This window comes from Alternaria arbusti, assembly GCF_024043155.1.
Source record: "Alternaria arbusti strain BMP 1465 chromosome Unknown scaffold_15, whole genome shotgun sequence".
Lineage (NCBI taxonomy): Eukaryota > Fungi > Ascomycota > Dothideomycetes > Pleosporales > Pleosporaceae > Alternaria > Alternaria arbusti.
Genome location: NW_026249955.1, coordinates 539,543 through 554,416, shown reverse-complemented (window position 1 = coordinate 554,416; position 14,874 = coordinate 539,543). Strand labels below are relative to the sequence as shown.

General features: G+C 53.7%; 5 protein-coding genes across 5 annotated transcripts; 3 read left to right on the top strand and 2 right to left on the bottom strand.

Annotated features, from left to right (window-relative positions):
• Positions 1-662: 662 nt before the first annotated feature.
• On the top strand, positions 663-5,011 carry J4E86_009041 (uncharacterized protein; the record flags this gene model as incomplete). Its single annotated transcript, XM_051449548.1, has 6 exons — positions 663-1,454; positions 1,502-2,953; positions 3,439-3,968; positions 4,018-4,626; positions 4,675-4,942; positions 4,991-5,011. The coding sequence occupies 6 exons, from the start codon at positions 663-665 to the stop codon at positions 5,009-5,011; spliced, it is 3,672 nt and encodes a 1,223-aa protein (XP_051299402.1).
• A 2,052-nt stretch (positions 5,012-7,063) lies between these two features.
• SAH1 (S-adenosyl-L-homocysteine hydrolase) lies at positions 7,064-8,461 on the bottom strand (the record flags this gene model as incomplete). Its single annotated transcript, XM_051449547.1, has 2 exons — positions 7,064-8,241; positions 8,290-8,461. The coding sequence occupies 2 exons, from the start codon at positions 8,459-8,461 to the stop codon at positions 7,064-7,066; spliced, it is 1,350 nt and encodes a 449-aa protein (XP_051299401.1).
• A 485-nt stretch (positions 8,462-8,946) lies between these two features.
• On the bottom strand, positions 8,947-10,420 carry J4E86_009039 (uncharacterized protein; the record flags this gene model as incomplete). Its single annotated transcript, XM_051449546.1, has 2 exons — positions 8,947-10,303; positions 10,353-10,420. 2 exons carry the CDS (start codon positions 10,418-10,420, stop codon positions 8,947-8,949), a joined length of 1,425 nt encoding a protein of 474 aa, XP_051299400.1.
• A 492-nt stretch (positions 10,421-10,912) lies between these two features.
• J4E86_009038 (uncharacterized protein) lies at positions 10,913-12,270 on the top strand (the record flags this gene model as incomplete). Its single annotated transcript, XM_051449545.1, has 2 exons — positions 10,913-11,867; positions 11,918-12,270. 2 exons carry the CDS (start codon positions 10,913-10,915, stop codon positions 12,268-12,270), a joined length of 1,308 nt encoding a protein of 435 aa, XP_051299399.1.
• An 849-nt stretch (positions 12,271-13,119) lies between these two features.
• On the top strand, positions 13,120-14,790 carry J4E86_009037 (uncharacterized protein; the record flags this gene model as incomplete). The annotated part of the gene is made up of 3 exons (XM_051449544.1): positions 13,120-13,338; positions 13,405-14,038; positions 14,090-14,790. 3 exons carry the CDS (start codon positions 13,120-13,122, stop codon positions 14,788-14,790), a joined length of 1,554 nt encoding a protein of 517 aa, XP_051299398.1.
• Positions 14,791-14,874: the final 84 nt, after the last annotated feature.

Here is a 14,874-nt window from a genome sequence, read left to right as displayed (position 1 = left end):
TGTTCTGTCCGTAAATTTTCAAAAGCCAATTGACAAGGCTACATCACATGTTGCATGCCGGGTAGCCAAGGCGGCTCCGTGCCCGACCTAAGCCAGCTGAAAGATGACTGCCAGGGCCGCTACGAACTCCAGAGGCTTTTTGCAGACTATCGAGACCGTTGTGCCCCTCACTCTAGGAATAGCGGGCGCACGTTGGAGTCCATCTGGCAGGCGGCTTGCTGGGCGAGCTGTGCGTGCAGAGCTTGACGTGACTGTGCGATGCGTGCTGACCCGCGGGAACACAGAGATGCGAGCAACCGGGACAATCCTAGGAGCACATCATTGCTAGAGCGCCTCCAGACGCGTGGTGCAGATCCGCCATCTGTGCCAGTCCACAGGCGCAGCAATGGGTTGTCATGTTTGATGGGCTGTCGGCGTCGACGCCCTGATTGGCCGCCGCCCGCTCCTTCCAGAACCGCTGCCACGCCACATTTGGCATCCCACGTCAAAATGTTCTCTGCCTTGGACAAGCAGCCGTAGCACCGCACGAAGCAGAGACCACCACTGCCCCGCTATTACACGCTGACTACGTGAACGCACGAGATAGGACTGCCCGCTCGCCGACCTCGCCAGCGCCACGGTGACATTGACTGCGGCCGACATCGACTTCGTCACCCGCCACCATGGAATCCGAAATCAGAACCCAAATCCCGAACATCGACCCTGTTCTGTCAGAGTACTCGGCCGGGTACCTGACCCATGCTGCCAACCAGTTCACTTCCGACACTGACCCAAATGCTCCCTCCCCACTTGAGGAAGCCGCTGCCACCGTGAGCGCTCTGCTCTTATCAGCGTCAGGAGATCTCTCACCTCAGAACGAGACGAGTATCCAGAACCTTGTGGAAAAATTCATTTCCCGCCTGAACGCCGCCAATGGCACAGACAGTGAGCGGCGCCAGATGGCTCCATCAGCCAAGAAGCTCGACCAGGCTATCCACGTGGGCTCGTCCAGGAACATCTCCTCCACGCTAGGTCTTGCTGGCGGCGCCGTCGATCTAGAATCTGCCAACACACGTAAAGTTGAATCCAGGGTCGATCGCAAGAAACTTGAAAAGGCCGAACGCAAGCTCCGTGCGAAGCAGGACCGCAAAGAATTCAAGAATGTCGAATATGAAGCTTCTCGGCTTCTCAATGAGCCCAACGAGGCACAAAGCTATGAAGAATTCTACATGGCTGTCAACCCGCTGCAGCTGGGCGAGGCCAACAACAAGAGCAAAGATATCAAGATCGATAGCTTTGACATTTCTATGCCTGGATTACGCATCCTTACAGATAGTTCCCTGACACTCGCATATGGCCGCAGATACGGTCTGGTAGGTCAAAACGGTATTGGTAAATCCACCTTGCTTCGCGCCCTCGCCCGCCGTGAGGTCGCTATTCCTACGCACATTTCGATTCTTCACGTGGAACAGGAGGTAAGTCACTTCATGCACTATGCAAGTCCAATGACTGACTGCATCAGATTACTGGTGATGACACACCCGCACTGCAGGCTGTCTTGGACGCCGATGTATGGCGCAAGCATCTCCTTCGGGAGCAAGAGAAGATTAGCAAGGAGCTAGCTGAGCTTGAAGAGGAGCGTGCTAAGATGGCCGACACCTCCGCAGATGCTGCCAGGCTAGACACTCAGCGTGAAGGTCTAGATACCACTCTGAGCGACATTCATGGCAAGCTCGCCGAGATGGAGTCTGACAAGGCAGAATCTCGAGCAGCAAGTATCCTCGCAGGTCTTGGTTTCTCACAAGAACGACAGCAATTTGCGACCAAGACGTTCTCTGGAGGATGGAGGATGCGTCTGGCACTTGCACGTGCGCTGTTCTGTGAACCTGATCTGCTACTGCTTGACGAGCCGTCGAACATGTTGGACGTCCCCTCTATTACCTTCTTGGCGAACTACCTCCAGGGCTACCCAAGCACAGTACTTGTCGTATCGCACGACCGAGCTTTCCTCAACGAAGTGGCAACCGATATCATTCATCAACACTCTGAGCGACTCGACTACTACAAGGGTGGCAACTTCGACTCCTTCTACGCTACCAAAGAAGAGCGCCGCAAGACAGCAGTGCGTGAGTACGAGAAGCAGATGGCTGAGCGCGCGCATTTGCAAGCTTTCATCGACAAGTTCCGATACAATGCTGCCAAGTCTTCTGAGGCCCAATCTAGGATCAAGAAGCTGGAGAAAATGCCAGTCCTCACTCCACCAGAAGCAGCATACTCGGTGCACTTCAAGTTCCCAGAGGTGGAGAAGATGTCACCTCCTATCATTCAGATGAGTGGTGTTACCTTTGGGTACACCCCCGACAAGATTCTGCTCAAGAACGTCGATCTCGATGTGCAACTCGACTCACGTATTGGTATCGTTGGTCCCAACGGTGCTGGTAAGACGACGGCTTTGAAGCTGCTCATCGGCGCACTTTCACCTACCACTGGTCTCATCTCGCAAAACCCACGCTTACGTGTAGGCTTCTTCGCACAACATCACGTTGATGCTTTGGACCTGAACGACAGCGCCGTCGGATTCATGTCGAAGACGTACCACGGAAGGGCAGATGAGGAATACCGTCGTCACCTTGGTGCCTTTGGCATCACGGGTATGACTGGATTGCAGAAGATGGAACTGCTGTCAGGAGGTCAGAAATCGCGTGTCGCCTTTGCATGCCTAGCGCTGCAGAACCCGCACATTCTCGTGCTTGACGAACCGTCTAACCACTTGGACATCGAGGCCATGGACGCGCTTTCGGAAGCACTGAACAAGTTCCAGGGTGGTGTACTCATGGTCAGTCACGATGTCACTATGCTGCAGAACGTATGCACAAGCTTGTGGGTGTGTGACAACGGAACAATCGAGCACTTTGATGGAACCGTCAAAGACTACAAGCGCCGCATCACAGCGCAAGCGAACGAGGCGGGAGTTGTAGCGAAGCACTAGATTAGGTTAAGATATAGAACAGGTGATAGTGATGATATACTATCCCACATTCTGACAAAGCTAGATCTGTATAATACACTCGTCATGGTTCTAACAAGAATGATCTACTTGTATGTCGCAGCTACCGTGATGCGAAGGATATCACATCGCATTCCGAAGTTGTGCCTGCTCTTCTGCTCGAAAGTTGGAAAGCACGCTAGGGTCAAAGCGGACGCCTGGACTGATTAACCACTCCGCGTCCATCGCGGCACTGGCACCTCATCACACGCACAACACCTCCCGCCCAGCACAGCAAGCAAACATTTGCGTCTCTTTCACCTCGACCGCTGCTCCACCTAATGCGCGTAGCTGCCTCGTGGTGCCCACGCGCTCAGGTTTAATTGACAGCGGCTACTAGCGCGCTTGCCCCTTCGAGCTCATCATCCGGTCCTGTCCAATACACAACCACCGGCACCTTGTCGCGCACGCAGACTTCCAGTACAGACGGCTTGTCCGTAGTCACTCCTTTGCCTCCGAATCCCACCCAGCGCGATTCCTCCCGTCCACGCTACGCCGTCACCGCTCCCGCCAGCAGCACCGCCGCATTGACGACAACAGCCGGCGAATCACCCTACCCACCTCCCTTCTCCTCCCTCTTCTTCCCGCCCGACGACGCTGAGGAACGCGACAAGCTCGGTGAAACCGCCGAAGACGAATCACCTCCCGCATTCACATCTGCGCCTGCCTTTACCGAGTCATCCTCGTCCGCTGCTGCTGTAGCTGCCACCAAAGCCGCGCTCCCTTCCGATACCAAGGAAGGCTCTAGAAGCAAAGACCTCGACGACGGAGAGCCGCCGCCACCCTACAGCGAAGGATCCAGCCCACTCGAGTCCTTTACCTACGTAATGGCATCCGCAGGAGGTCCCGCGAGTATCATCACTCAGGTGTCGCAAACAACAAATGCAGGACCGCCCATCAACACCCTGGGTGGATCAGACGAGAACATCACTCTGGAACTGAGGTACGGAAATGCATCGTCACACGCGACACCAAGGCTAACCGAATCCTAGGGGCACGCGATTCACTCTATCGCGAGACGAACTTCTAACCCTGCCCGAATTCGTCCTCCTTTCCCTCTTTCCCAATGGCCTGCTCCCAGATGGGCACATGAACTCCTACCACGATGGAGACGTATACCCAGTCGACGTTGGTAACCCCATTTCTTCCTCCTCACCCCTTCCCTCGACCCCAGTAGCTAAGATCTTGTACCACCTCTCCAACCCCGCATTATACTTATCTGACAATATCTACCCTTCACAGTACGACCCAAACTCCCTACAGTACATGCTGGAGTTCTTCCGCACTGTAGCCCAGACCATTCCCGCATCGCCTCCATCCCCGACCGCTGCCGAACATGCTGCCGAAGCTGTACCCATTGAACCTATGCATGGCTCTGCCAGGGACATGCTCCAGGACCGCGCTGGCATAATTGTGCTGCGAGAGGACCTCGACTTCTACGCTATCCCACCGCATCGCGACATCACTCAGCCCGAGATGATCGAAGTCAAGCGGGCTGCAGGCGAAGCATTGCTGAGACAAGATGGCATTTTCTCTGGTCTTAGGAAGAGCGAAGAACCAGGAACGACCGAGCAGCACCTAATCGAGATGTTGACTGCAGGGTGAGCATACCACCTGCAAATGAGAGAACAGCAGCTAACAGCACGCAGTGGCTTCAACCACGACGACCGATGGGGTCACCGCGCCGGCGAGCCCAACAAAGCCGTCATCTGCAGCATCGCGCTTGCACGCCTGAGGACAGACATTAAGGGCAACGACCTTGCTAACAGCAACGCTGTCGGAATGGCGCAGAAGCTGCTCCTCTTCTGGAGGAAACCCGCTCGCCGCTGCTGGTGGGAAGGTGTCGAGCTTGACAATGTCAGAGGTGTCGAAGGCAAGCTCAAGGTGTGGATAAGGAGGGTCTGGACGCTGGAAATGGTATGTTTACCCTAACGGATGACCACAGCTTTTACTGACAACACCCAGAGCGTTATCGGTCTCCGCTAAGGCACTCGCTACATCCGGCGTTCCGTTTCTCGAATTTTGGTGGCGTTTCCCTATTCACTCTTGATATTCCGATCGCGGCATCATTACCGCCGATGAAAAGCACCGGCTGGCTCATCGTTTCCTACTGTTCTTGATACCTCTCTACTTTGGTTCATCATCACCCACCATGGAGACTAAGGCAGATGTTCTCCATCCCATAGCAAGCGTTGGCATCATAGGGCATTTTCAGTTACATTGTTTTTTTCTCCAAGATAATCTATGGGTCAGGAAGGTACATATGCTTTGTATAGCAGTAGTAGTAGCAGACAGCAGGCGGATAATCTAGGTCCGCATTAAATTGTAATATCTTTCCTCAGTACGTACAATTGTTCGCAATTCCAAACTACGCGCATCGCATCAGCATTACAGTTCTCGCCAACCCCTGTCCCATCTCCACACCCTTTTTTCTGCGGTACCGAAATCAGCCTCAGATGTCACCACGCAGTTCTCTCGTGGCGTCATAAACTTTCCGCATGTCTCAACCCCACATGTCACCAACAACGTCGTGTTCCTGTTGAATAAGCCAGGATCCCCCAAGCCATTTCTATCTCACCAAAACTTCCCTCCGATCTATATTGGATATGCAAGACCCCGTGTAACCACGCTGTAGCTTCCCTTTCTTTCCCCCACACGCACAACATGTTACGAGGCTGGAGAGGACGAGTCTAACGTTTCAAGTTGCTCAGCCTCGAAATCGCCATGTCGTGGTTCCAGATACCCGGTTCTGCAGGCAGGGGCGACGCGGAGGCGGAGCATGTTGTGGAACGGGGTTGGGGCAGGGATGTTGTTGTCTGTTTGGTCTGTGAGATGTTGGGGGAGTTGGACTTGTCGGTTTATGATTTGGAGGGTTAGGTCTGCCTTGCCTGTGGGGAGGTGTGAGGAATGGAACAGTGATAGAATGGGGATGAATTGGGGATGAATTGTTCGTGTAGTCCCCAGAAGCACGAGCGAAGAGGTCTGCCGTCCTTGACCAGAAGACTCGTATACCACCGACCCCAATGCAGTTCGCCGTCACGAACGGAGAAACCCTCCATCGTACTACATTCCGACACGATATATCGGTCCTCCCGCATGAAGAGCGCGGGAAACGCTATAGCAACCACCGTTCGCCTCCCAACCACAGCAAGACCAAACTTACTTCTCAATCCGATGTATTGAACTTTGTCACTCCCCGTCAGACTATGCAATGCATGGGATGAAAGCTACAGCGGCCCGCCATGCCTACGCATAGCAACGTGTCGTCCGTCCGTACATGACATTGCAGGAGCATACCTGACACATTCTTTGCTGCTGTGACTTCCTTGCGTCCACTGTTACTGCATCATACACACTGCGTACTGCGTATGCTGAGCGGGAAGTATCTGATGTGGCGTGCATGCAGCGACATGTCCGATCCGATGTTAGCGGCGGAACATGCGTCTCGTGGTTTCTTCGCTGGAATGTTGGGCAACGTTGTGAGTGTGTACGATCGTCTGTTGCGTTTGACGTATGCGTGCGATACGGCATGGATGTGGAGGACGCGAGAACGAATAACGTTTGGGCACTGCAGACGTCAACATGTCAGAATAGACGCAAGGAGTACTTCTTGCATCTTCGTGTGAGGCCCGATGAGAGTATGCCTGTGTTCGTGGCGAAAGTTTATGTAGCTGTACGTTGATCACGGGAGAAGTCATGGATCGACGAAGTGTTTGTTGAGGCGGGTATGGAGGCCCGCCGTTATTGTTCATTCTTCAGTCCACCGTCAAGATCGGTGGCCTGTTACTGTTCTTATGCTGCGTGGATAACGCAGTCTATCTTTATCCATATCTCACTCTTACATAGGGTATCATCATCGGTATTGACCATGGTTGAAGGGTCAAGTAGATGATTGCAAACAACGCCTTTTGAACGACCAAACCCCGCCGAGCCCCAGGCTCGATGCTATGCCGTTGAAGACAGACAACTTTTCGAAGTGGTATCATCGAAGTTCATAACGTCGTGTTGAAACTTCCCAAACGCTGGACATTAAGAAATCTAGTAACGGTAGATGTCGCTCTTGAAAGGACCCTCGACAGGGAGACCAAGGTACTCGGCCTGAACGTCGCTGAGCTTGGAGAGCTCAACGTTGACGTGTGCCAAGTGGAGAAGGGCGACCTGCTCGTCGAGAATCTTGGGCAGAACGTAGACACCGACATCGAGCTTACCGGTCTTGCCGAACTCGATGTACTTGTTGCCGAACTCCTCATCCGAGGCCTTGTACAGCATGATCTGGGCAAGGACCTGGTTGGTGAAAGAGCAGGACATGACGAAGGAAGAGTGACCAGTAGCGCATCCCAAGTTGACGAGACGACCCTCGGCGAGGAGGATGATGTAGCGGCCGTTGTTCATGAGGTAGCGGTCGACCTGGGGCTTGATGCTGGTGACGGACTTGGCGTTCTTCTTGAGCCACGCAACGTCGATTTCGATATCGAAGTGACCGATGTTGCAAACAATGGCGTCGTTGGGCATAGCCTCGAAGTGGACACCAGTCAGGATGTCACGGCAACCAGTGGTGGTGACGAAGATCTGACCCTGAGAAGCAGCCTTCTCCATGGTGGTAACCTGGAAGCCGGAAACGGCAGCCTGGAGGGCGTTGATGGGGTCGATCTCGGTGACAATGACACGGGCACCCATGCTGTGGAGAGCCTGGGCGCAACCCTTACCGACATCACCGAAACCAGCAACGACGGCGACCTTGCCAGCAATCATGACGTCGGTGGCACGCTTGATACCATCAACGAGCGACTCACGGCAACCGTACAAGTTGTCGAACTTGGACTTGGTGACGGAGTCGTTGACGTTGATGGCAGGGACGAGGAGACCCTTGCCCTTCAGCATGCGGTAGAGGTGGTGGACACCGGTAGTGGTCTCCTCAGAGACACCGTAGCAGTCCTTGAGCATCTCAGGGTACTTCTTGTGGACGAGAGCAGTGAGGTCACCACCGTCGTCGAGGATCAAGTTCAGGCTCTTGCCGTCCTTGAAAGCTGTGAGCTGCTGCTCGAGGCACCACTCGTATTCCTCCTCGGTCTCGCCCTTCCAGGCGAAGACAGGTACGCCGGCGGCGGCAATGGCGGCGGCAGCGTGGTCCTGGGTGGAGAAGATGTTGCAGGAGGTCCAGGTGAGCTCAGCACCGAGGGACTTGAGGGTCTCGATGAGAACAGCAGTCTGGATGGCTGGGGTGGGTTAGCATTGTAACTGTAGTGATAAAAGGATAGACATACTCATGTGAAGACATCCAGCAATGCGGGCGCCCTTCAATGGCTGGTCCTCAGCGTACTTGCGGCGAGTCTCCATCAGACCAGGCATCTCGTTCTCGGCGAGCTCAATCTCGCGGCGACCGAACGCCGCAAGACTGATGTCGGCAACCTTGAACTTGTGGGCGGGGGCAGACATTCTGGCGGTTTGATGTGATGTATTGGGGGTATAGGGAGGGAGAGGGGTGAAGGGAGGATGAAGAAACAAACGTCGAGGGAGAAAAGTGGGAGAGATAGCCCCGCGCTCTAGCAGTTGTTGACGCTAGTGGACCCTTAGACTTTGCTCCACATCGGCACTTTACTGCACCAAGACAACTCACCGCCCGACAACACTGCTAGTACGTGTCACGGAGGATTTAATGCGATAGGGTAAGGGGAGGATTCATAGCAGACTTTGACATTATTTGGTAGTTCACACGGTAGATCCATGATGCTCATATTCATGCTCATAGTTCACCGTCTTGTTCAAACCCACGCTGCGGGGCATTGAAACGACACCCTGTTGATCGCGACGCGCCATCCTACTGATACCAATGCAGTAAGCCTGGTCGTAAGCACCGAATATCACCGAAGTGGCCAACTCGGGCCAAACACTAAAAGTACAACATCCCGATCTCTTCGCGCTCAGGTATAGTGAGGCACTTGGCCCTTATCACCCTCAGTTCCCGCCACCAGTGGCGAGACACCATTGTCAATCTTCTTAGGGCCAGGCCTCTTGAAATGCGGCTTCAGTGGCTCCCAGCTCTCCGCGTTGTAGCCCTCTTGTATCTTCTGGCACTTTGTGAGGCCCCAGTCTGTTACGCCAATCATGAGGCAGCTTTCGAACATGAAGGCCATGCTGCCCTCGCCGACCTTGTTGGGCTGTAGGTCGACATTGGATGCCTTCTCGTGAGTCGCAGCGTCGGGTCCATGGCCAGACATGACATTGTGTAGAGAAGCACCAGCCGGTTGGAAGCCTCCACCGGTCTTCGCATCGTATTGACCACCGATGAGTCCCATGAACTCGGACATAGTGTTGCGGTGGTACCATGGCGGTCGGAAGGTGTTCTCAGCCACTAACCATCGCGGTGGGAAGATGACAAAGTCAGCTACTGCGGTACCTGGCCGGTCTGTTGGTGCAGTGAGCACGGTGAATATGGACGGGTCTGGATGGTCGAATGAGATGGAGCCTATGGTGTTGAAGCGTCCAAGATCGTACTTGTACGGGTAGTAGAGCCCATGCCATGCCACCACGTCGAAGGGTGTATGCTTCTGCTTCGCAGCATATAGGTGTCCGGCGAACTTGGCGAGGATGTTCCACTCTGTCTCGGTGTCTTCGTCGAAGTCGGCCACTGGCGCCTGGAAGTCTCGCGCGTTTGCGAGGCAGTTGGAGCCAATGGGCCCCAGCTCAGGAAGTGTGAAATGACCTTGGTACAGCTCCAAAATGTAGCCTCGCACGGGGCCTTCTGGTAAGGTGACACGGTACCGAATGCCTCGCGGTATGACGCAAATCTCATTCGGACGCACAACGAGGCGCCCCAGTTCCGTCTGGATATCGAGCACGCCGTGTTGTGCCACAATCAAGAAGTCGCCATCAGCCGAGTAGAATGCCTCGTTGGCTTCCATGTCCTTTCCTGCGGCATAGATAAAGTATCCGACGCCTGACTTCATTGTAGGGTCACCCGCACCCGCCACTAGATGGAGTGAGTGCACCCAGTCCACCGTCTCGTCGAGATCGAAGGGATCCCATCGTAACTGGTTTGGGATGTAGTGTATCTTCTCCCACGGCTTGTTCTCGGGGTTCGTGTTGAACGTCTTGGACTCGCGAGGCTCGAAGTTGCTGTGTCCGCAGGAGGGCAGGATGCGGTACAGCCACGTTTGCTGGTTCTCGTGTCGCGGGGCTGTGAAGGCGGTGCCCGAGAGCTTCTCGGCATAGAGACCATATGGGGGTTTCTGAGGCGAGTTTGCGCCAATTGGAAGCGCGCCTTCTACTGCTTCCGTCCTGGAGATTGTTAGTGTATGTCGTCACAGCAGAGCAGTCGCGCCCATACTCATGGTAAGAGTTGAAGCCATTCTGGTATCGGTATTTCTCCTTGAAAGCAAACTGAGTAGACGGCATCGTGACGTTGGTGTGCACAGGATCGATCAACCAGAGAAGAGCCTCCGTAAAAACAACAGTGGGTAATAATCAAACACGCGCGTACGGCACCAGATGCGTAAATACCCTGCGCGGATGTTGCGGGCATGCAGCATCGCAGTAGCCGTGGCAAGCTGTGGCTCGGCCATCGCGCAGGCGCGAAGTCGCGAAGTGCGGTAATGGGCGGCTTCAGATTCCGTCGTTTGTCGCGTCGCAGCAGCAAAGCGGAGAAGAAAGCACTCGGCTTACCCCACAGGCGGAGAGCGCATGACCCCTGTCTGTTGGCAAGTGACGGAATCTTTCCGAGCCCGCCTCATCCGTCACAAGCCGCCAGCCATCAAGCACCACTTGCACCATGGCTCAAGGATGGAGACTATGGGGCCGAAAATCCGAGCCTGCAAGTTTCCGTAGTCCTCCCGTTGACCCTGACAGGTATACTCGTGTAGCAAGAATTATTGCGTACAGACATCAATCATGGCTTCGCTGCGGTCTTGGTTCAACATACCTCGTGGCTCACACTTCTCACTAGCCAACATCCCGTTTGGTGTCATCTCGACAGCGTCATCTCAGTCACCGCGCCTGGCAGTCGCCGTCGGAGATCACGCACTAGATCTCCAAGTCTTTGCTGCAAACAATGGCTTCTCCGGTCTCTCTACGATACAGCCACATCAAGCTGTCTTCTCGCAACCATCGCTGAACGCGTTTGCAGCGCTTGGCCACCCAATCCACTCTGTGGTTCGCAAGTACATACAAAGCGTCTTCTCTGCCGATACAACATACCCCGATGTTCTGAAGAACAATGCGGCACTCCAAAAGCAAGCCTTGATACCGCTCAAGGAAATCAAAGCACATCTGCCATTCAAGATTGGCGACTACACTGATTTCTTTGCGGGGATGAACCATGCTTACAACTGCGGCGTCATCTTCAGAGGACCCCAGAACGCACTGCAACCAAACTACAAACATCTCCCAGTCGGTTACCATGGTCGAGCATCTTCAGTAGTTCCATCAGGAACACCTATCCGGCGGCCCAATGGTCAGATATTACTCGATCCTACCGCAGAAAAGAAGGTGCCTACATTCAGCCCATGTAAGAAGCTGGACATCGAGCTGGAGCTAGGTGCTTTTGTCTGCGGGTCAAATGAGCAGGGAGTGCCAATTCCGATCGAGAAAGCCGAAGAGAATCTGTTCGGTGTTGTGCTCATGAACGACTGGTCTGCGAGAGACATTCAAGCTTGGGAATACGTACCCCTTGGGCCTTTCAATGCGAAGAACTTTGGCACCACGATCAGCACTTGGGTTGTACTCGCAGATGCACTGGAGCCATTCAAGACGAAGGGGTTGGAGAATGATGCGGAAGTGCTGCCCTACTTGAAGGAGAAGGACGAGAAGAGTGTATACGACATTAACCTCGAAGTCGATGTTAAGAGTATGTACATCTGCGTATCATCTTGATTGCCACGTACTAATCGTCTTCAGCGTCGACCGGCAACAAAACAACGGTATCGAAAGTAAATGCACGAAATCTACTCTGGTCATTCCCGCAGATGCTGACACACCACACCATCACCGGATGTCCGTTCCAACCGGGTGACCTGCTGGGCTCTGGCACCATAAGTGGGAACTCCCCAACCGAGTACGGAAGTTTTCTAGAGCAAAGCAACAATGGGAAGGAGACTATAGCTCTAGAAGGTGGCGAGAAGAGGACTTTCTTGGAGGACGGGGATGAGATCACTATTCGAGGAGTATGCGGGTCAGACGAGGAGGCTTTGGTTGGCTTTGGAGAGTGTGTGGGTCGCATTGAGCCTGCGCTGAAGTTGAGCTTTGCTTGAGCGCTCTGATAGTCATTGAAAGGTCTCAGAAATCAAAGTCTCATCATCTCCGAGCTTTGTGCGAGCGGAGCTACCAGCAGTACAAACATGTGCTGAGTACGATACCTGATCCTGTGCACAAGGAATTATTCCGCTGCTACAATTTTTGGAAGCCTATCCACTATGCGGCAGAAGTCACAAAATGACGCAGCCCGAGATCCGCATGTTCTTGCAGATAGATGCTTTAGTGCAAAGTTTGAAGCATCCGGCCGGTGAGAACCTGAGATGGATGAGCCTATCGGGTTTCAGCGCGTTGGAGGGTCGCAAATTGGCAGGGGCCGCGCAAGAGGCCGACAATACTACCTATACCACTGGCATATGATTTTGAGGCTCTTTCCGCTACAAAGGTTCGATGTGAGTGCCAAAGAGCTCCATCATCCCACTGAAAGCTTGTCGTGCCCATCATCTGTTCCCGAAGCAGTTAGCAGACTCCACAATGCGTCCGTCTCCGCACCCTGACACTAGCATCAACACCATCAATTCGCGGCTTTATTCCGCTGCATCAACATACGCTTCTGCGCGCACCATGACACAGGCGGCGGATGCCCCGCAGCAATGGGCTTACTCCATCGAAATTAAAGCTCGGATCCTTCGTGGCCAGTCAAACGGAAGCTAATCATGCTGAGCTTGACCTCGGAACGGCGTGTCCAGCTAGGGATATCCTCCTAAGAGAAAGCGCATGGCATCGGACGTCTTCTACTGCTATAAGTGCTACCGACCTGTTTAGGGTTCGCTCTTGCTCTAGGATTACGAGCTTCCAGCTTCCACTTCTCTCACGTCTTCTCATTGACCTCGGGTCTTGTCGAGAAAATGACTATCCCCATCTACATCGCCGGCGTTGCTGTCTTGGGGTTCTTCCTGTATAGATTGCTCTATGGAACTGATACACCACATATCAAGGGACTACCAGAAGTCCCTGGCCTGCCTCTTTTTGGAAGCTTGCACGAGCTTGGTACGAACCATGCGAAAGTAGCGCAAGGGTGGGCGAAGAAGTATGGCCCCGTCTTCCAAGTGAGGATGGGAAACAGGGTAAGTTTGGATCTTGCATGAATTGAGCACATCATAACAAATATCAATGCTAACACCAATGTCTAGAGGATCGTATTCGCGAACTCGTTCGATTCCGTCCGCCATCTCTGGATCACAAACCAATCCGCAATGATCTCTCGACCTATGCTTCACACGTTCCACAAGGTGGTGTCTTCCTCCCAAGGCTTCACTATCGGTACCTCGCCATGGGATGAGTCTTGCAAGAACCGTCGCAAGGCCGCTGCCACGGCACTCAACCGACCCGCCGTTCAGTCCTACATGCCTCTCATCGATCTCGAATCCACCGTCTCCATCAAGGAACTACTACATGACAGTAAGGGTGGGGAGATCGATCTAGATCCGCGAGCATACTGGCAACGATATGCCCTGAACACGAGTCTGACGCTCAACTACGGATACAGAATAGACGGCAACAAGGACGCTCCTCTGCTGAAAGAGATTGTGGATGTTGAGCGTGGTGTAGGGAACTTCAGGTCGACGAGCAACAACTGGCAGGACTATGTGCCACTTCTAAGACTCTTCCCTAGCCAAAGCAATGAGGCGATCAGCTTCCGAAAGAGGCGAGATGTGTACATGGACCGGCTCATAAACACACTGGAAGAGAGGATTGAGAAGGGTACTGACAAACCGTGCATCACCGGCAATATCATCAAGGACCCAGAAGCGAAGCTGAACAGAGGTATGTTGAGAGCGTCTAGCCTTCGGCCTCGTTCGCACTAACACTCAGCAGCTGAGATCAAATCTATCTGCCTGACCATGGTATCAGCCGGTCTCGACACCGTACCAGGCAACCTCATCATGGGTATCGCATACCTTGCAACTCCCCATGGCCAGCAGATCCAACAACGCGCATACGATGAGATCATGAAAGTATACCCCAACAACGATGCCTGGGAGCGTTGTCTCCACGAGGAGAAGATCCCGTACATCACCGCTTTATACAAAGAAATACTGCGATACTGGACCGTCATACCCATCTGCCTCCCCAGGGTCTCGATCAAGGACATCGAATGGAATGGCGTCAACATCCCAGCGGGAACGACCTTCTACATGAATGCATACGCCGCCGACTACGACGCAGAGCACTTCAAGAACCCGGAGAAATTCGATCCAGAGCGCTACCTCGACGTTCCAGATGGTGCGGGAACACCACATTACGGATACGGCGCTGGCTCACGTATGTGCGTTGGTTCGCATCTCGCTAACCGCGAGCTGTTTACTGCTTTTGTGAGGTTGATCTCGGCTTTCAAGTTCACGCCGCCGGTAGACCCGCGGGACGAAGCGGTCATGGACTGCCTTGATGCGAACGATATCCCAACTAGTTTGACCCTTGAACCGAAGTACTTCAAAGTCGGGTTCAAGCCGAGGAATAGGCAGCTGCTGGATCAGTGGATCAAGGAGAGCGAAGAGCGGGTGAAGGATTTGATGTAGATTTGCATTCAGCGTGGTGGTTGATATACAGCATGTACGGAGTCTATATAAGAATACTTTTCCAAAGGATTGTTGGTGATGAGT